At 39.0% G+C, this 20783-nt stretch overlaps 1 protein-coding gene across 1 annotated transcript in view; it reads right to left on the minus strand.

Moving 5' to 3' along the window:
* The window catches only part of LIPC (lipase C, hepatic type), a 231140-nt gene that overhangs the window by 26557 nt on the left and 183800 nt on the right, over nucleotides 1-20783 (minus strand). Inside the window, exons 4-7 of the mRNA XM_027851909.1 lie at nucleotides 13766-13948; nucleotides 9345-9462; nucleotides 4318-4551; nucleotides 182-424 (exon numbers count right to left, since the gene is read on the minus strand). Of these exons, the coding sequence (XP_027707710.1) occupies nucleotides 182-424; nucleotides 4318-4551; nucleotides 9345-9462; nucleotides 13766-13948 (778 nt within the window). The remainder of the gene's footprint in view (nucleotides 1-181; nucleotides 425-4317; nucleotides 4552-9344; nucleotides 9463-13765; nucleotides 13949-20783) is intronic.

A 20783-nucleotide genomic window follows, 5' to 3' on the forward strand; every position in this document is an offset into this window, starting at 1 on the left:
CCCCCCCTCCAAAAAAGATATTTAAACAACCTATTGGATTCCCAACCACTTCTGCCTGAATATTACTAACACCTTTGGAAAAGGCAGACAATCTGTGACTTGAGTCAGAAGGAAAAGGGAAGGAGGCAGAGTCTTATCCTTTGGGGGGGACTTACAACTAATTTGGATCCTTCACACTTACCTTTAAAAGGGGTGTGTGCTTGTGTGACCAAGAAGAGTTTTTTGCTTTTCTGCTGCCGCTGCTTCCTAATGTGGTAGCCCAGGGTGTTACATCGGCCTTTCTTGCAATCCAGACACAAACCCTTATTGAAGGTGTTCATGTCGCTGCACCAGTAGGCTGTGCTCTGCAGGTGGTCGTGCAGGATGGAGTCGATGAAGAGGTGAACTGATCTTTCATGGGCACATTTTACTGTCTCCGTGATCCCTGAAACATGCCAGCAGAGTGCCTTAAGCTGTTTGCCACTAGGGTAACAACCAGGGTGGGGTGACCAGGGCTTTTTTCTCTGGGTACCAACATTTAGGAGGGGGCTGACATCACATTCCCCCAGTAGCATAGAAATAGCCTAGTTAGCAAGAAATAACTAGTTAAAATTGGAAACTCCCTGATGGTGTGGCTTCCTCTTCTCCAGCTATTGTGCTTCCTCTACTTACCTCCCCTCTCTTTCCCCCCACAGTGGCGACTATAGTCCCACGATGTTTCTAGCCCTCTGTGTCTCTTCCCCTCAAATGAATTTGTCTTAAATTAATTTGAAGGCCCTTTGCATGCTGCTTTTCTGGGGCAAAAATTGCAAAGCTTAACTCTGGCATGAAAAATGCTAGTTACAACTGCCCATTACACACAGTTCCTATGTTGATTTCATGCCAGAAAGGGAGAGGATGTTGTGGTAGGATGCTGACTTAGAATGCAGGTGTTCCTTGCTCTGCCTTCAGTGACTCCCTGGACATGACCACCTTAAAGATAATCTAATAAACCATTAACCGCCGTTGTCTATTAGGGTGGGAGAAATCAAGTTGGGCCTTCTGAATGAAAATATTTTAGTGAAAGAGGAAAACAAGACTCATAACACTAATCTATTTTTCTAATCTCTGCTTAATAGGTTCTGAAGGTATAGCTGTGCCATATATATATATATATATATATATATATGAATGAGAGAGAGAGAGAGAGAGAGAGAGAGAGAGAGTGTATAGGAAATAGAGTGTGGTTCTGCAGAAAGGGCTCCACTTTCAGAAGACCTAGGTTCAAATCCTACCTCTGATGTTTTCTATCTGTGTGACTGTGATCAAGTTATTTTACTCCCCTGGGCCTCAGTTTTCTCATCTGTAAAAAGAGGTGGTTTCATTACATGGCCTATAAAATCCTTTCTAGTTCTCTCTGTTTCTGTCTCTCTGTTTTTGTTTCTCTCTCTGGCTCTCTCTCCCCCTCCCTCTTCTCTCCTTCTCTTCCTTCTTCCCTCCCTCTCTCTCTTTTTGTCCCTCTCTCCTCTTCCCTCCCTCTCTCTTCCTTTCTTCTCTCTCTCCCTCCCTCCCCCCTTTGTCTCTCTTTCTCTCTCTTTCTTTTAGAAGTTAGTGAAACTAAAGATATAATTTTAGAATCTATCCATTTAAAGGGGTCCATGGATTCCAGGTTAAAAACTTATAATTTAGAGCTAAGAGTGATATCCCTATTCCTACCACCACCACCACCACCACCACCACAACCACCACCACCACCACCACAACCACCACCACCACTGACAATACTAGCTAGCATTTGTGTGTATGTGAATATATATATATGCATGTATATACACATATGTAGGTGCACACACACACACATATACATATGTGTATATGTGTGTGCATACATACATGTACATATCTATACATCTATATCTATAACTTTAAGGTTTGTAAAGTGCTTTTACAAGTATTATCTCATTTTATCCTCATAACTACTCTGTAAAGTCGGTGCTATTTTTATCCCTATTTTCCAGATGATGAAACTGAGGCAAGAAATTAAGTGACTTGTCCAAGGTCACAGTTGGTAAGTGTCTGAGGCAGGATTTGAATTCAGGTCTTCTTGACTTCTTGACTCCATATCCTCTACTCTATTTACTTAGCCAAGTGGATATTATTATTGTTATTATTAAAGGTCTTCTAATCCAACCCCATCATTTCACAGATGAGGAAAGTGAGAACTAGCAGAGTAAAGTGACTCATCTACATCACAAAGTAATAAATAGCAGAGCCAAAGTTCAAGCCAAGTTCTCCAAATCCAGTGGTCTTTGTCACACAGTTCAAGTGAGACTTCCTGCTTCACTGCAGTGGGGTTGGCCTGTCTATAATTTGATAAATAGGAGTTCCCCAAGTTCAGAAGGAAAATGTCTTAATTCAAGGCTAAATATAATGCAGTTATATTTTGCAAATAAACCTTTTGTTAATGTTAAAAAAAGTTGTTAACCATTTTTTGTTTTCTAACTTGTCTTTTAAAAATTAAGTTGACTTTTTTCTTGCCCTTAGAACTTTCTCTGCATCTGGGTAAGTTGTCAAATGTAAATAGGCCAAATAGATATTAATTGACAAACATTCTTACTTGAGTCATATTCTACAGAAATATTTAAAGAATAAATATTTTACAACCATTGCTTTATAGACTCTGATAGAATCTCCTGATTAAAGAAGAGGACAGATAAATCAGTGCTTCTTTGTGATATGAATAAACAGGTTTTTCCAGTTCCTTCAAGGTTTCAGGATTTGAGTGGAAATGGCCACCTCACACCATGCTTCTCTGTTGGTCAGATGACTGGGCTGGGTGAAGGTCTAGCATAATGGGCATGCTAGTACATTAGGATATTAACACAAATGGGAAGCAAGGTAATTTATCTTCTTGCTTAAATTATGATCAAGCAGGAAAATACTGGGGGAGTAGTGTTGAGGACTTTACACTGTGTATGTATATATACACAATCTAGTGGGCATATATATGAATATGAATATGTATATATACACCCACAAACATATTATGTACTATATATGTGCTATATATACATATATGTATATACACAAATGTGTAGATATACATACCTATTTACAGTAGATCAGGAATTTAATTCACTTAGGGAATTCTTAGTGAAGAAATTCCATCCATCAATGCAGATCTGCAATTTTATAGCTTTACAGAATTCCCTGGAGACATGGAGAGGTTAAGTGATTTGCCTAGGGCCACATCGCAAGTTTATGTGAAAGCTGGGACTTGATTCTTGTGGACCCTGAAGCCCATCCTCTCTAGGCACTACATCAAGACTGTCTCTTGCCTTGCATATAGTAGAAGCTTAATCAGTATTTATTGAATTGAATTGAATTACATTACATAGCTGTGCATCAGAAACTGCAAAGGATGATTTCACAGGGTGGTAGACCTTCCTTACATCATTTTGCATCTAGCTAAATCTAGGGCTCCTCAAAAGGTGGAGATGAAGAAAATAGAGGGAAAAATATCCCCAAATGAACAATTTAACAAACAATATTTTCTAAGGGTAGAATTAGATTGTACTTTTAAAATAATAATGGCTTACATTTATATAGTATTTTAAAGTTTTCAGAGTGTGTTTATAGACATATGTATTTGTATCGTCTCATTTGATCCTTATAACAACCCTGTGAAAGAGGTTTCTATTATTATTCCCATTTTCCAGATGAGGAAACAGAGGTTCCAAGAGGTTTAATGATTTGTCCAGAGTCACAGTGCTAGTAAGAATCTGAGGTAGGATTCAACCCAAGTCTTCCTGACTCTAAGTATAGCATTCCATCCACCACACCAGAGAAGTCAAACATATGTCTCCCTTGTGGTCCACAACACTTTCCATCATAGCCTAACCCAGACTAAAATGTAACTGGGAAATATTTAACAAAATAAATAAAATTGCAATAGAACATAGCTAATGTTAATATGTAGTTTTCTAAGTTAATATGCAGCCCGCAAGGATCCTTATGTATGGTTTAATGCCTCCCATTTCTATACGAGTTTGACCTTGCTATGCTATTTTATGCTGCCTTCTAAAACATAGAACTTGAAGTGACCTTAGAGGTTATTTTGTGCCAACCCTTTCATTTTATAAAGGAGAAGAATGTGACTTAGGTAACATGATTAGTCCAAACATGATTGTGATCACCTTTTCAAACCATCCAGGCAAAGAGCATTTCATGTCACTGCTCTGTTGTGATTTTGTAGCTTACATAGGGTTAGTTTTTAACTTTTGGGAAATTCTACTGCTAGAAGGCCTAAGGGAAGAACACCTACTGGCCATAGTTCTTGGCTAATCTTTCCTTTCTCACCATGGAAGCCATGCTGTGCGATGTGTCTGTACATAAGCAAGAAATGGCATCCGGGCTGGAAGGTGCCTCCATTGGGGTAGAAGTCATAATGTGCCACTGGCTGTTTGATCCCCACACTCAGCCCCATGTGCTCCTGGGTGAATGTGTGAATAGCATCCACAAAATCAGCATCATCTGGTGACAGGCGTTCAGTGGGGGATGTCCCCTCAAACAAGGGACCAGCCGGATCTAGCCCTGATAAAAAAAAGTACAAGAAAATAAGAGAATGAATTTTGCTTTCAAGCTTTGAGATATTCCAACACCACGGGGATCCCTGTGCAAGAGGGGACAGAGAGAAGACAAATATTAGGCTTTTCTCATTATAATAATGTCATGGCCTTACGTATTAGACCCTCAGTAATTAGAAATAAAGTAATTTAGAATTGATGGTGCAATAATCCAGATGTAGTTTGGGTTGACATCTGTCTTTAAAATTGTCTAGGAAAAAAAGATGTTTTAGAAAGCATAAACAAAATTGTAGGGGGAAAGCTTAGTCTACTTAGGAAAACCAATTTCTGGTACTTTCAAAGCCACTTGAGGGACGCTAATGAGATCATTACAAATGTTTTTTGCCCATGATTAAAGCAAGATTGGCACAATATTGTTCGCCTGCATTTTGCCATTAGCTGTTAGGTCTTCCACTTTGCCCTTAGTTGTAATTAGCAATAAAGATGATGATAAAGATGTTTTTTGGCAAGTCTATAAAAGATGAACTTACATTCTAGTACTCTTATTCAGCTGCAAAGAGCAGGCATTTCATCCACCTATACAATAGCCCACAGAACAGTAAATATAAAACCCATAGTATTGACACTTGTCCTCAGACTTTTTATATCTAAACCCCATCAAAAAAGATGAGAACCATATAATAATAGATCCCATTCATAATAAGCCCTTTACAATTTTACAATATGGGATCCCATCCCATTCATATCTCAATCAAATCAAGCCCTTTACAATTTATAATTTCCTCATCACAGTTCTTGGGGGGGTGGTTTAAAGGGAGGGGTGTAGGTAGTACAAGTATTATCCTCATTTTTATTTTAAAGAACAGGAAACTGAGGCTCAGAACTATACCTGTGAGTTGGCGTTAGATTTAGAGTCCACATCACCAAGTTCAGATCATCAATCAACCTGTATTTATTAAGCACCTACTAAGTACCAGGCACTGTGCCAGGTGCTGGTAATACAAATAAATACAAGGAATAAGACAATCAGTATTCACAAGGAGCTTCCATTCTAATGGGGAAAGACAACAAGTACACATATGAATATGTATAAAGTGAACATGTGTGTATATATATATATATGTGTGTGTGTGTGTGTATATATATATATATATATACACACACACATACACACACACACACCCATATGCATATACACACAGTAGTTAAATACAAAGTAGTTTGAGAGGATGGGCACTAGCAAGTGGGGATGGAGTCAAGAAAGACTTCAATGCCGAAGATGGCTCTTGAGCTAAGTCTTAAAGGAAGAGGAATCTAAGAGGCATAAAGAGAGAGTGTATTTTAGGCATGAGGGATGGCCAATGCAAAGGCAGAGATGAGAATGAACTATCAAGTGTGAAGAGCAAAAAGGAAAGCCAAATTTTTCCAGACTGCAAAGTATGGAAAGAAGGGAAGAGTAACAAGAATTTAAGTGTCTGTTATGTGTCAGCCATTGGGCTGAGAGCTTTATAGATCTCATTTAGCCCCCACAACAACCTTTTGAGGTAGGTGCTATTATGATCCCCATTTTAGAGTTAAGGAGACTGAGGCAGACCAACGTTAAGTGACTTGCCCAGGGTCACACAGTTAGAACATATTTGAAGCAAGTAATATCCAGTGAGGCTGGAAAGATAGGCTGGGGTCAGGGAGTATAGGGCGTTAAAAAACAAACAGAGGAGTTTGGATTTTATCTTAGAAGCAAGAGGAAGTCACTAAAGTTGATGCAGTCACATGGACAGATATGCAGTTAAGGAAAATTACTTCGGTAGAAGTATGTAGGATGGACTGGAGTGGTAAGTGACTTGAGCCAGAGAGACCAATTAGGAGGATGTTGCAATAGTCAAGGTGATAGGTGATGAGGACCTGAATTAGGGTAGTACTTATATGAATGTAAAGGCTTAGATGCAAGAGATGTTGTGAAGGTAGCCAAGTAAGATTTACCAACTGATTAGATATGTGGGGTGAGGGAGAATGAGCAGTTCAGGATAAGGCTGAGATTACAAATCTGGGAGACTGGAAGGGCAGCTAGGTGGTGCAGTGGATAGAGTGCTGGACCTGGAGTCAGGAAGACTCATCTTCCTGAGTTCAAATCTGGCCTCAGACACTTACTAGCTGTGTGACCCCAGGCAAGTCACTTAGCCCTATTTGCCTCAGTTTCTTCATCTGTACAATGAGCCGGACAAGGAAATGGCAAACCACTCCAGTATCTTTGTCAAGAAAACCCCAAATAGGGTCATAAAATGTTGGGAGACTAAGAAGTTGGAGGGTCAGGGTACGGGCTAACTAAAAATGTGTTAGTTGATTGACAGACCCCAGATACAAGGCCTGGAAGATGTTCCTTCAGTTGCCACTATTCTTTTAATTTGGGAATAATAAAATCATTTTTTAAAAAATAAAGAAAATACATTCTTACAAAGCAGAATTTCCACTAAACCAGGGTCTTTACTCCAAAATAAGTCCAGATAGCTGCTGTATTATTGGAACTTTTAGAACAAACCTGGGAACATTGTTGTCTGACTGAAAGCAAACAAGCACGCTCAAGGCTACTGGTTCTCCCTCTGATATGTATGTTTGTTTTTAATAAGCAGCACACCCTGTAGCTGACTCAAATCAGTGGTGTTTTCCTTTCCCTCCCTTTGGAATCCTCTTTGAAGTCCCAGATAGAGCTTGACTTTTAACCCACACTCAGGAATAGGGAGTGTCTATTTTCTAGCAACCGTGGTTGCGAATGAACAGTTTCCTGTTTTCACTCTTTTCCCTGGTTCCATCAGTCCAATAATTTCTTTAAATGGTCTTTATCATGCTCTAGTGGTCAATATTCTGCATGTTTACAAATGAAAAATGTGAATAAAATCAAGAAAGGGAGAGGTGATGTCATGGAGCACAGACCAGAACTTAGGCCCATTCATGGACCTAGATTCTGAGACGCTTGGCTGGTAGGTACAGAAGCATATTGCATTTCTCATGCCATTGTAGACTGACTTCTTCCAGGATCCTAACGAGGGAGGTTGTAACCTAGACTTGAAGTCTTGTGAACACTTAGAAGTCTGGGCTGACCTTGAAACACTCTGGGCCTAAACCACGAGCCATGATGCTAGCATCTGTGCCAGTTTCAAGCCCAGCAATGCCCCAGGTCCCTATAGGCACAGCTAACTGTAAAAAACAACAACCCCCCCCCCCCAACAAAACAAACTAGTAGGGAACCACTGAAGATTAAACAAGGGAGTAACATGGAATAATTGATGTCTGTTCACCACCAGCAAAATGCTGAGCAGCTTTCTTTTTTGGCATTTGCATTTAGAGATAACAGGGTTAGGCAGCTTAATTAAAAAAAAATACCCCTAAATGAGGAGAGAATTGTTGAGATGTGCCACCTTCTAGATTTCTGTAGCTTTTGCTTATCCCTGATTCCCCTTTGTTAGTACATCTCCCTCCCACCAAAATTTCCTTAGAAAATATATTGTATTTACTTATCTTAGTGCCCATTGTTTCCCTGTAGCAGACTGTAACTACTTGAGCATAGACTCTTCATTTTTGTTTGTCAAAATGATTAAATTGGTTCTGTGTCTTTTTTTATTGATCCTATTTACAATTAATTGATTTTGTCCTGTAACTGCCTAAGTCATGGTTCTTTGTCTCTGGACTTAGTTCAGAAGTTCAGCTGTTCGGTAATGAGTTAAGTTTAGAAATCCAGTTCTCTTGTTAATCACTGTTCCATTGTTGTGTCAAGGAAATCTGTTACCCTTGAAGGATGTCTGGTTTGCTACACAAAGAAATCTGGTCCACTACCTCTAACCTTGCAAGTGGACTCAAACAATGAACATTTCTTAGTCCCAGGAGAGGAGGATGGGGTTGTTGCTAGCCCCTCATTCCCAATTTCCAACCAATCATATTGTCCCCCACACCTCAGCTCTGTAACCAATCATATTAATTTCACCATTCATGATGTTGGGCTCTTTTAACCAGTCATAACTTGTTCCTTGTTTACAAAGACCTGTTCTTTGTTCTGTACTCTCCAAAACTATAAAAGAGAGTTGTCTCCTTTATTCAGGGTCTTAGCTTTGCTAAGGAAGCTGAGGTCCCATCAATTGGTAAATTTGTGCTTTACTAATAAATTGATTGTGCTTGGAACTTTGTGCCTCAGTTTACCCCAATTTTAACTGTAAAACTATGTATCTCTGCCATCTAACACAAAACCTGGGACACAGTAGGTGCTTAAGGAATGCTAATTGAACTGAATTGAAATAGCAGGAACAAGATATATATTTTAGTATCTTTTTCCTGGGGTTCTCAAAAAATGTGCTCCAGAAGGAGTTTTGTTTTACAGGTGAAGAAGCTGAGGTACAGAATTGGCACAGATAGTATAACAAACTAGGAGAATAGAACTTCCCCACCCCCTCCCCCTTTCTACTTTCCTCCTTCCCTCCCTCCCTCCCTCTTGCTACAAAAAAACATACTGATAGTTTCATTTTAGACACTGTTTGGTACATCTACCAAAAACATTAATTGGAAGGGAGATGATATGAATTAGGTTTATAATTTGCACTGAGAGACGCTTAAAAGGAGAAGCTATGTCAGTGGTAACATCGGAATTATCACTGCAACTCGTCCTGTGGTGATCTGCCAGAGAGTAGAGGAAGCAAAGGAACTTTAATTACCATGCTGATGGAAAAGTTGGTCTGTACTTTAAAACTTCAGTGCAGGAATGAAGAAGAAAGGAAACTGGGTTTTCAGATATTATTAGTTACGAGTCATTTTTACCTGTAATTCTTCCAATCTTGTTTGTACCATTAATATAGCTGCCAGCAAATCCTGAGACATGAGCTCCAAGGCTGTACCCAATTAGATGAACATTGCTTCTGGAAAATTGAACCGCCTCCTGGAAGACAGTAGTGGCTTGCTTTAAGCATGAGAAAAGCAGTGCTCAGAATGGTCCACGGTGTGATGGGAACTCTCCATGGTGTGTCTGAATTGCCCCCAGGTAGACTGCAGGATTGTTTAGGTTTGAGTTCAAATGGCTCTCACAAGCCAAACTGAAATAAGATAGATGACCTTGTTGACACTTCCTCTCTCAGCTCAAGACTTGCCCTGTTCCCTTCAGTCTTTGAAATTATTGGCTCAGATCTTCTGCTTTCTTTCACCCCAATCCTTTTTCAGCATGGAAGAGGAAAGGAAAGAGGGTGTTCAGGAATACTGGACATATGTCTTTGATTTTTTTCCTGAAGTGTTCTTTCTCCTACAGAAGTCACTACAGTAGTTCCAGATAGACAAAGAACATTCAGGGAAAATTTTCTTTTAAACTCCAATTACCCAGACAGTGAGGGGCTTGGGTCTTTATATCCTACATGGTTTTCTCCACAACACCATATAGGGCCCTGATGGGAAGATGGGATGCACTGAAGAGAGATAATTGTTCATATCATTTATAGGCTACTGTGTAATTTTTATGTATTTTCCATTTTATAAGGGGTAAAATAAAGATTGCCTCTAACAAAAGAAAAGGGGGAGGGGGTAAGACAAATAAACAATAATAACAAAAATAAGATAAAAGAATAACACAAAAACCAAGCACCCTGCTCTGCCCCACCCCAAGGGGAAAACACTCAGGATTGTTAAGGTGTCAAACCCATGTAAGCTGTTTGAAGGCAGGAACTATGTCACTTTTGTGTTTATATCTCCAACATTTAGCACTGTACCTGGCACACAGTAAGTGTTTAATAAATGATTTCTGATTTAATGAATCTCCTTCCGATGGACCTCAACATCATAGAAGGATACCACCAGATGTCTACCATTACATTAAAGATGAAAACATGCCTCTTACTACCTTACTTTTCTATTTGTATCCCCAGAACTTAGCACAGTGCTTTGCATATAGTATTTAATAAATGTTTTTAAAATGTATTCATTATTAGATTGTCAGCTCCACAAGGGCAGGAATTCTTTTTTTTTCATTTTTTTATACTTCCTGGCATCCAGCCCAGTAATGTGCATAGAGAAGATGTTTAATACATATTGATTAATTTAATTAAATTGTCATTGGTAGGTAGGTGCTTCAGATGTGATCCTGTCAGCTGAAATCATACATGAATAGTTGAAACAGATGTAGATTGGTTTTCTCTGTTTTCTCTGCTCTTTCCCATTCCCTTTTCAGATTCAGGATGACTAGGGGACTTAACGATTTGCCATGGAATCTAAAGCTGTTGACTTTGTATATCTGATCACAAATTCTTTTATTGATGTTGGTTGTAACATCTCTCAGTGCTATTAAAGGTGGAATTTTTGATTTTTTTTAAACATAACAAATTAACCCAGGAGAACTATCTGACAATGGAGAGGACTGTCATGCAGGTGGACTGGACAACTTAGATTTGGTTGTTCTTAGACCAGTTCACCTAATGAGGGAGGTAGATCAACCGCTGTGCCTACCATATGGGACCAATCAGGTTTCAGACTATATTAGCTGGTGGTTGTTGCACCTTCCCTGGGTTCAGGATAGTTTGCCTGTGGACTCATTTCCCACCCTCACATTACACCCTCAACTTCTCAAGTGGGTCGAGTGCTTTAGAAATATTTTGACAAAACTTCCAAAAGAGACAAACGGGAGGTGGACTGCCTCCTCACACTTCGTACCCAAACCCCAAGACTTTCATGGGAATAGGAAGGGTGATTTTCTAGAAATGTAATTTAGCCCATCTAATTGTCTGGTTGTCAAAAGGATTTAATTTGCTCTGCTTAGTCCCAGAGGGCAGATCTACAGGCAATGATTAGAAGCTGCAAGGAGGTGATGTTAGGCTTGGCATAAAGAAAAACTCCCAAAGGATGTGTTAGTAAAAAATATAATGTAAGGTCGTGGGTTCTCCCTCTTAAAAGCCATCCAGACAAAGGATGGAAAGCCACTTCTTAGAGTTACTGTAGAGGTGGTTATTGTTCAAGTGTGGATTAGACTGAGTATTCTCTGAGGACCTTTCCCACTCTGAGATTAGAAGCCCAGATGATGAAAAGAGTCCTGAAGTCTGCCTCACAGTGAAATCTGGTCATTCTCATTGGAAAGAATTATTCCAGCTAGTCTCTTTCAGGTAGAAGGTCATGATTTCATTTAAAATCTTTTTGGTCTTTTTGAGGAGACTCTCAAGCTTACTGAAAATTCCACCAACTAGAGCAAGGATGGAATGTTGACTTTTGCTATCAGACTTCTATTTCAGTGGCAATCCTGGAAAAAAAAGAGAAAGAAATGCATTCATCCTGAAAAACCTAATTCAGGGACTGAAAGCCTTTTCTTCCCCCTAAGGACCTTTAACATATAAGAAAAAAATCAATCAAGGGTAATCTAAGTTTTAAAAAAATTTAGATTTTCTTTAGTGAGAGAAACATAAACTTCTTTGCTCATCTGCTTTTTAAATTAAGAACAGGGAATAAATACCTCTATTCAGTAAATAAAACACATAATTAGAAATACACTTCATTTGTTGCTATCAGATGTGGCTACAATATTAGCTAGTTGGTGCTTAATTGTTTTACTTTGTTAAAAGGGAGATTTTTTTTTTGGATGGGGTAGTAATATCAAGAAATAAAGGTAATTTAAAAAGTAAAAGGCACTAATAAAATATGTAAAAATATACTTCATGTCTATATTATGGCCAATTAAGGGAACAAAAGGGGAAGAGACTATAGAGGGAAAGATACAACATGGAATAAATATGAAGATATACATGTATAAGTGAAGAGCAATGGGAAGAAAGAGATACAGGAAGGAGATAGGGGCTCATTAACTTTATGGAAATATACCACATGATCAGGGTACACACATGCTAATGTGTTTATTATAATTATAAAAGTGGAAGACATGTTTGTCATTGTCTCTGGTAAGCAAATATATAGTTTATGCACTCAAACTGCTATTATGACCCTCTAGATTTTTAAAAAAGTAAATATTGAAAATAACTTGCTATAAAATACATTTTAATGCCTACTTAAAATTTGAAAATACTAGTGTTCTTGAAATCCTTCCTCCTCTTTCTCCTTCTCTCTTTCCCTCCTTCCTTCCTTCCTTTTTGATCTTCATATCTCACCTAGGCTGGAAATTTAGGGGTTATGGGCCTGATCCCCCCTAACTGGCACAGGAGTTTTGACCTAATGCTAAACTTAATGTGGATACCCAATCAGCTTAGTCTATAGTTACTCAAAACTCCCTTCCTTGAGAGATCTGCCAGCCTCAGCTCCCTGGAAGCAGAGATTGCAAGTGTCTGTCAACCTGCCTGGTAGAAACCCTCATTTTCAAAAGAGAAAACTACTAACTTTCTGCTCTGGAAAGTGAGGAGTATGACATCACAGTTTACAGACTAAAAGGTTGTCCACTTTCAAAGAGTAACAGTAATATCTTGAGGTCTTTAAGGGCATTTCTCCTAAAGAATTTTCAAGTAGCTCAAATTTTGCACCTATAGGAACATATGATATTACCTTAAGTTAAATGCCCCATAGACTTATTAATAATAAGGCAGGGACCATCACTCTGAATGGCAGAAAGCTGGTTAGGTGGACCATATTTCACATCACTAATAGAATGCATACCAGTATTTTTTCTCTTACAATGTAGAGGGATAAGGATACAAGCAGACATAATTTTATCCTGAATTTTATGCTATTTAGCATTTACAGGGTATCTGATGTAGAGTCTTGTTCTGAATGCCCTTTTCTATTTTATTCTTGCTGAATTCAGTATTTATGAAGCAATTTAAATGTTTATAGGAATCACTTCTCTGAGGATCTCATGGATGAGACACATCTTAACAAATGGTAAATGACTAAACCAGGGGAGGGGAACCTGCCACCTTGAGGCCACATGTGGCCTTCTAGGTCCTTGGGTGCGGTCTTTTGACTGAGTCCAAGTTTTACAGAACAAATCCTTTTATTAAGGAGATTTGTTCTGTGAAGTTTGGATTCAGTCAAAGGGCCACACTGAAGGAACTAGAGGGCCACATGTGGCCTTGAGGCCACAGGCTCCCCACCCTTGGTCTAAACCAATGAGGGACAGGAACAATTGCTAAATGGCTCTTTGTTCTCTGTCTTCTCCTTTAAGTAAATTAGATTAAATTAAGTAAATTAAAGTAAACTAAATTAACTCAGATTCCTGGAGTTGGTAATGAAAAGGAAGGAATAGAAGAGGAGGTTAAAGTTCTTACCTCCAGCCACTCCAGGAAATCTGCAATTTCCTGGCCAACACGTCGGGTATTTCGGACAGCAATAGCATAGTGCTGATATGCCAAGGCAATCCAGTCAGCCACGATCACATTCACTTGGTTGGATTTCTGAGACTGGAGTGCAGCTGCCATTTTCCAAATCCATTTCTCTAACATGCCATCCACCTGTGGGAGGGAGAAACTGAGCAAAGTAAGCCTCTTCATTGGGTTCACTTTCTTTCTCTTCCTTCTTTACCACTGTCTTTTTCTTTCCTACTAATATATGATTAATCTTTTTCTTCCTAAGGGGAAGTAAAATATCTCCATCTTTGGAAATCTCCATTAAACTTACTGCAATGTAGTGTTCTAGATATAATAGATACTGAAATCCTAGCTATCATTCAAAACTCAGCTCAGATGTCACCTTTTCTTGAAGTCTTCCTTGACCTCCCTAGGTGAAAATGTTCTCTTCCTCTTTGGCACTTTTTGCATTCTGCCTTGGGCTATCATTATTTATGTTTGCTGTGTTTGTTAAGGTCAAGGGCCTTGCTTTGTAAGCCTTTGTATCCCACAGGGCACTCAGTATGTGTCTTACACAAAATAGGAGCTCAGTACATCAATGAATCATAGAATCTCAGAGTTGCAAGGGACCTTAGAGGTCACCTAGTTAAAACATACCTTCAGCAAAAATCCTCTTCACAACAGAATGAGGACTATTAGGCTGAAGTTACAGAGAATAAATTTTGATTCAATAAAAGGAAAAACTTTTTATAAGAAGTGTATGAAAATGAGACAGGCTGCTTCATGAGGTAGTATCTCCCATCAGTAGTGGCCTTCAGGGAGAGGCTGCATAATTATTATTATTATTATTTATTATTATTTATTATTATTTTGTGTCTTTGTAGGTAAGGCCCCAAATTATATATTGGTAGGAGATTCTATGAAAATTCTCAGCAATGATCATGCGGCCTTTGCTTAAAGACCTCCAAAGATGAGGAAGTCATTACCAAAGGCAACCCATTTTACTTTTAGACAACTCTAGCTATTTAAAAAAAAAAAATTAGGGAGGAGGGGCCTGCTAAGTGGTGCAGTAGATAGATGACCAGGCCTAAAGTCAGGAGGACCCGAGTTCAAATCCAGCCTCAGACACTTGCTGGCTGTGTGACTCTGGGCAAGTTCCTTAATCCAGTTTGCCTCAAAAAAAAAAAATTTTGTTGTGTTGATGCAATAGCTACCTTTCAATAAATCTCTAAACAACCCTCTCTATAAAGTATGAAGGCAGTTAAGGAGAACTACTTAGTACATGATAGCAATTGATAGTTTGACAACCCAGCAGCTTAATCTTAATAAATTAAATAGCAAATTAATCTTAATAAATCTTAATAAATTAATACCGACATTGGCCATTATATTTTACCTGAGTTTTGTGCTTAGAGTTGTTTTTCTTGACATGATTGTAGCTATTGTGTATATTGTTCTTTTGGCTCAGCTTTTTTCACTTTGCATCATTGCATGCACAACTTTCCATATTTCTTTGAATTATTCATATTTTGTCATTCCTTAATGACATGATAGCATAAAGCATAATATTTCATTACATTCATATACTACAATTTGTTCAGCCATTTCCCCAATCATTGGGCCTGTATTTTTTTTCTAGACTTCTGTATTACAAATAATGATGTTATAATTATATATATATATATATATATATATATACACACACACCTACAAATATACATATGTGTGTATGTGTGTGTGTCTTTCCCTGACAGCTCTAATTGTCCAGATAGGCATTCTTAATTTTTTGTGTGTGTCACAACAATCTATCCTTTGGCAGCCTATAGATCCCTCCTCAGAATAATATTTTAAATAATTAAAGGAAATGCTAAATTTCAGTTAGAGGTTAGTGAAAATGAAGATGTAATTTTGTTTCATCCAAAACAAGCTCCCTAGTTTTAGATCTTTTAGATCTTCTAAAACCTATCCACAGACCCATTGGGGGGTTGTCTATGGACCCTCAGGTTAAGAACCCCTTTGTTAAGATCTTCCCTACAGCAATCTGTTTCTCTGTGATTTCTAAATATTCCTCTTATTTCTGATGTTTGACACCAAGCCAAACATATATATTCCCTCTTCCCTATAGAAAACTTCAAATATTTGAAGATACTATTGTGTGTTCAATAAATCATCTTTTCTCTAGGCTTAATATCTTCAGCATATTCAACTAATCAACATTTGATGTAGTTTCAAGTTCTTTTATCATCCTTAGTGTCTTCTGGATATAAGGTAGCTTTTTAATACCCAGGAAGTGAGGTGGCACAGTGGATAGAGCACTGGACCTGGAGTCAGGAGGACCTCAGTTCAAATCCAGCCTCAGACATTTACCAGCTGTAATACCCTGGGCAAGTCACTTAACCCCATTTGCCTCAGTTTCCTCATCTGGAAAATGAGCTGGAGAAGAAAAGGCAAACCACTCCAGTGTCTTTGCCAAGAAAACCCCAAATAGGGGCAGCTAGGTGGTACAGTGGATACAGCACAGGCCCTGAAATCAGGAGGACCTGAGTTCAAATCCGGCCTCAGACTAAACACTTCACACTTACTAGCTGTGTGACCCTGGGCAAGTCACTTAACCCCAATTGCCTAAAAATAAAAATAAATAAATAAAAAGAAAACCCCAAATAAGGTCATGAAGAGTTGGAGGACATAACTAAAACAACTGAACAACAAAATTTCAATGTCCTCTCTAATATGTGCCGATAACTGAAAACAATGCTCTAGATACAGGGTCTAGACCCTTTTCACTTTTCCTTACATAGAGCCTAGAGCTCCCTCTCTGAAACTTCTGCTCATTTGGTTCTAGTTCTTCCTTCTAGTCAAATAGGATAAGTTTAATCCCCCTCTCAAATTGAAGGCAGCTATCATGCAGTCCCAAGTCTTCATCATGCTAAAAATCTCCACTTCCTTTAACTGATCCTCATATGAAATGGCATCCAATTATTTCAACATCTGTTTACACTGAGCCTGCTGCAGGTTGTTAATATCTTTCCAGATGTCTTGTGACCAGGGCAGAGCATAGTGAGATTATTACCTCTCTGATTTGGAAACTTGAGAATACATAGGTTTATTTATTTAGACTACCATGTCACATTGGTGACTCAGATTGAAATTGATTAAAGCTCTGAGGTCTTTTTCAGCTGCGTAACTTCCCCCAGCTCTATTCTGCTACACGTGAGAAGAGTGGAAGAGGTGGATGGTAGGAGTAATCTAGGGTTGACATTTGGCAAAGCATGATTGGTGATAGGACAAGGGAGTAAGGTATTCAAGAGTAGAGAAGAAGTAAATTTGAACTTGTTATGTAGAGGGTCAAGACTGGAAAAAAGAGGAAAATGAAATCTGAGCAGGAGTAATGGCCCAGGAGAGCACTGAGGCTTGGAGGCGCTGGAGGTCTTGGTGAGGATGAAGGAGTGCAGCATTAGGAAAGATGGAATTATAGAAGATGAATGGTTGGATAAAAAAAATTCAGAATTCTTAATCATCAAAGCTGAATTCTTGTGGTTCATGGCGAGATCAAGGTTTAACTGTCTGTTTATGTGGCGGAAATTGAGTGAAAGTGTTTATTAGGGGAGGTAAGGAGATTGATGAACTGGGAAGCAAAGGCTGAAGGAACATTATCATGAATGTTGAAGTTCCCTAGTATGAGGATAAAGATTGAGGTAAAGAGGGTTAAACACTATAATCCAGCTACTAAACCCCTTAAGAAAGGAGCGAGAATGACTTGAGAGCTGGTAGATCAATGCCAGGAGGATCTGAATCTGTGGTGTATCTGAATAAAGTAAACCTCTAAGAAGAAAACATCGTTGAGTGATGGTGGTGGAAGGATGGTCTGGAAGCGGAGATAAATAGTTCATAAGACTATTTGGGAGGGAGATGTCTAAATCTGCACATCTCACGTGGGCACATCGTGCTGGGTGGTCCTGTGCCAGAGTCCCTCATGTCTCACAAAGTTCTTCAGAGAGACCTTGAGAGTTCCTTATATAACTTCTTCTGACCTCTGTGTGAGCACTTGCCTTGATCTCTGTGTGAACACTTGCCTTGTTTGAGTTCTCCATAAAATAGTATTTTTGGCGAATATGTATTTGGCATTCAAATAACATGGCCAGCCCATTGGAGTTGCACTCCCTACGGTAGAGTTTGAATGTTTGGCAGTTCAGCTCGAGAAAGGGCATCCATGTCCAGTACCTTATCTTACCAGATAATCTTTAGAATCTTCCTAAGAATTCAAATGGCAGCAATTCAGTTTCCTGGCATGGTGCTGGTATACTCTCCAGGTTTCACAGGCATACAACAATGAGGTCAGCACAATGGCTCTGTAGACCTTCAGTTTGGTAGTAGGTATAATACCTCCTCTCTCTTACACTTTCCTTTGGAGTCTCCCAAACACTGAGCTAGCTCTGGCAATGTGTATGTCAACCTCATCATCTATGTATATATCTCTGGAAAGTATACTGCCAAGGTAAGTGAACTTATCCATAGCATTTGATATTTCTCCATTTGCAGTCAATGATGGTTCCATATATGGATGGTGTGATGCAGGCTGATAGAGAACCTCTGTTTTCTTCATGTTAATTATCAGGCCAAAATTAGCACAAGTGGCAGAGAGTCAATCCATACTCTGTTGCATCTCAGCCTCAGAGGCTGTATTAAGTACACCATCACCTGTGAACAAAAAGTCATGCACCAACTCTCCCTCCACGTTAGTCTTGGCTTATAGCCTTTTCAAGTTAAATAATTTACCATCAGTGGGGTAGCTGATCTTGATGCCATTTTCATCCTTGTTGAAGGCCTCTGACAATATTACTGAACACATCACTCTAAAAACCATGGGAACAAGTGCATAGTCCTGCTTTACTCCATTGGTGACTAGGAAAGTGTGAGAGCATTGTCCATTATCCAAAACCTATGCAAGCATGCTATTGTATAACTGGAGTACAATCCTGATGAACTTTTCCAGGCAACCACATTCTGCCATGATCTTCTACAAGCCCCCATAACTGACAGTATCAAATGCCTTGGTCAGATCAGCAAACATTGTGTGCAAACCTCTGTTCTGCTCCTGGTGTTTCTCCTGTGGTTATCAGGTAGCAAACATCACATTGACGTTTCCTTGGCCCTTTCGGAAGCCACACAAGCTCTTGGGTAGATGACTGTCTTTCAGGTGAAGGATCAGTCAATTAAGGAGAACTCTGGCTAAGAGAGAGGTGCTCCTCCCCCTCTTCCTGTGATTGTCATAGAACAGCCTATTCCTTTTTCCTTTTTTTTTTAATTAAATAACAGACAACTTTTTGGGCAAGATAATAAATTCATAGAAACTCAGGGCTGGAAAGAAAAAAAATGTTCTCCTTCATGGACACAGAAGTCCTTTAGGGAGAGTCCCTAATCCCCCTCAATAGATGAATCAGTAAATGAATTAACTGATCATTCATTCATTCTAGTGTAGCACCTTTTGGAAGTTCCTACCTTTCCTCTGGTTTCAAGAAAAACAGAGAATGGCTGAGAATGCCCCTCTGGCCATTCACTGTCTATGAATTCTGAAGTCATTCCTTAGGTTTCTCTTCTATTTATTAACTAATTCCAACTCTTTGAGGTTTTCTTTGCTTTCGATTCTTCCAACATCTTTGTGATTCTCCCCCAGTTCTCTCTCTGGTCACATCTTGCCTTTTCCAGATGTTTTTTTCACTCCTTTCACATAATTGAGCACCCATCCTATTGGTTTAAGTAGTTGAGTAAATTGAATGCTTTTCATTTACTGATGGTTCTAAATTGTAAATGTTCTTTCCAATCTGTTTTTTCCTCTTTTGAAGAGTTCCCAAAGGAGAGGATTTAGATTCTGATCTTTAGTTGCTTGTTTTAAGAAAAGTATCATTGTAAATGCTTTAGGCCCTGCAGTCCCTATGGGAGGAGCTGGGAAAGGTAGGGAAGAATCATTTTTGCTTTAAAAAGACAAAGAAAAAAAACTTTGAAGGTAGCAAACTTGCCAGCAGCTGTATGCATACTGTGATTCAAGGGATGCTGGGAAGGTTCCCTTGACATAATCTAACTCTTTGCCCATAAAGTCTCTGATGCCTAAAATTTAGCATTGTAGATTCAATCTCTTGGCTTAAGACTTTGTTACAGGTTAAAATGCTCATAACCCCAAGAGAGATAACACATTAAGCCATTATCAATCATTAAATCTCAGGGTGAATGAGCTTTTAGACCTTCTTCTGAGAACAGGTTTTGATGAGGGGGAAGGGTAGAAGTGGAGACAGAGAATGAAAGTGACTGAGGAAGGGCCTGAACAGTGAAAAAAGGGGGTACAAGAAAATGGAGAAAGGTTGAAGAAATGGGAACTTGAGCACATCCAAAATGAGTTTTGTTGACTTGCCAGTTTTGTAGGAAATCATCCCTGAAAGCAGAAAATAAACGTCTTTCTGGCAATTTAATTAGTATAGGTTAAATGGAGAATGGGATCTGTGTTCAGATCCACGTGGGTCTCATTATGGAAATTATGGTGGACTCAAGAATGAGCTTAGATCCCCATATGGATGCTTTTCTGGCCAAAGAGGTGCAAACACTGTATCTGGACTTTTCCCTCTATAATTGCATGTATTCTTCTAAATAGCTTAAAAATGCCCTCCCCACCCCCACCCCCAAGGTATAGTCACAATATAGTGGAAAGAGCACTATGCTGGATTCCAATGGAACATAAGCTCTTCACAGAGATGACTTTCCTTCTTTTTTTCCTCCTTCCCTTCCTTCCTTCCTTTTTTCTCCCTTCCTTTCTTTCTTCCATCCTTCCTTCTTCTCTTTCTTTGGTAATCTCAGTGTCTAGCACAGTTCTTTGCACATAGGAGGTAATTAATAAATTCTTGCTCAATTGACTTGACATTCCAGTTCCAGTTTTGCCATTAACTAGCTGTATAACTTTGGGCAACACATTTAAGTTTCTGGACCTCAGTTTCCTTTCTCTTTTTACAAT

This window comes from Vombatus ursinus, unplaced genomic scaffold (assembly GCF_900497805.2).
Source record: "Vombatus ursinus unplaced genomic scaffold, bare-nosed wombat genome assembly UNPS02009205.1, whole genome shotgun sequence".
Classification (NCBI taxonomy): Eukaryota; Metazoa; Chordata; class Mammalia; order Diprotodontia; family Vombatidae; genus Vombatus; species Vombatus ursinus.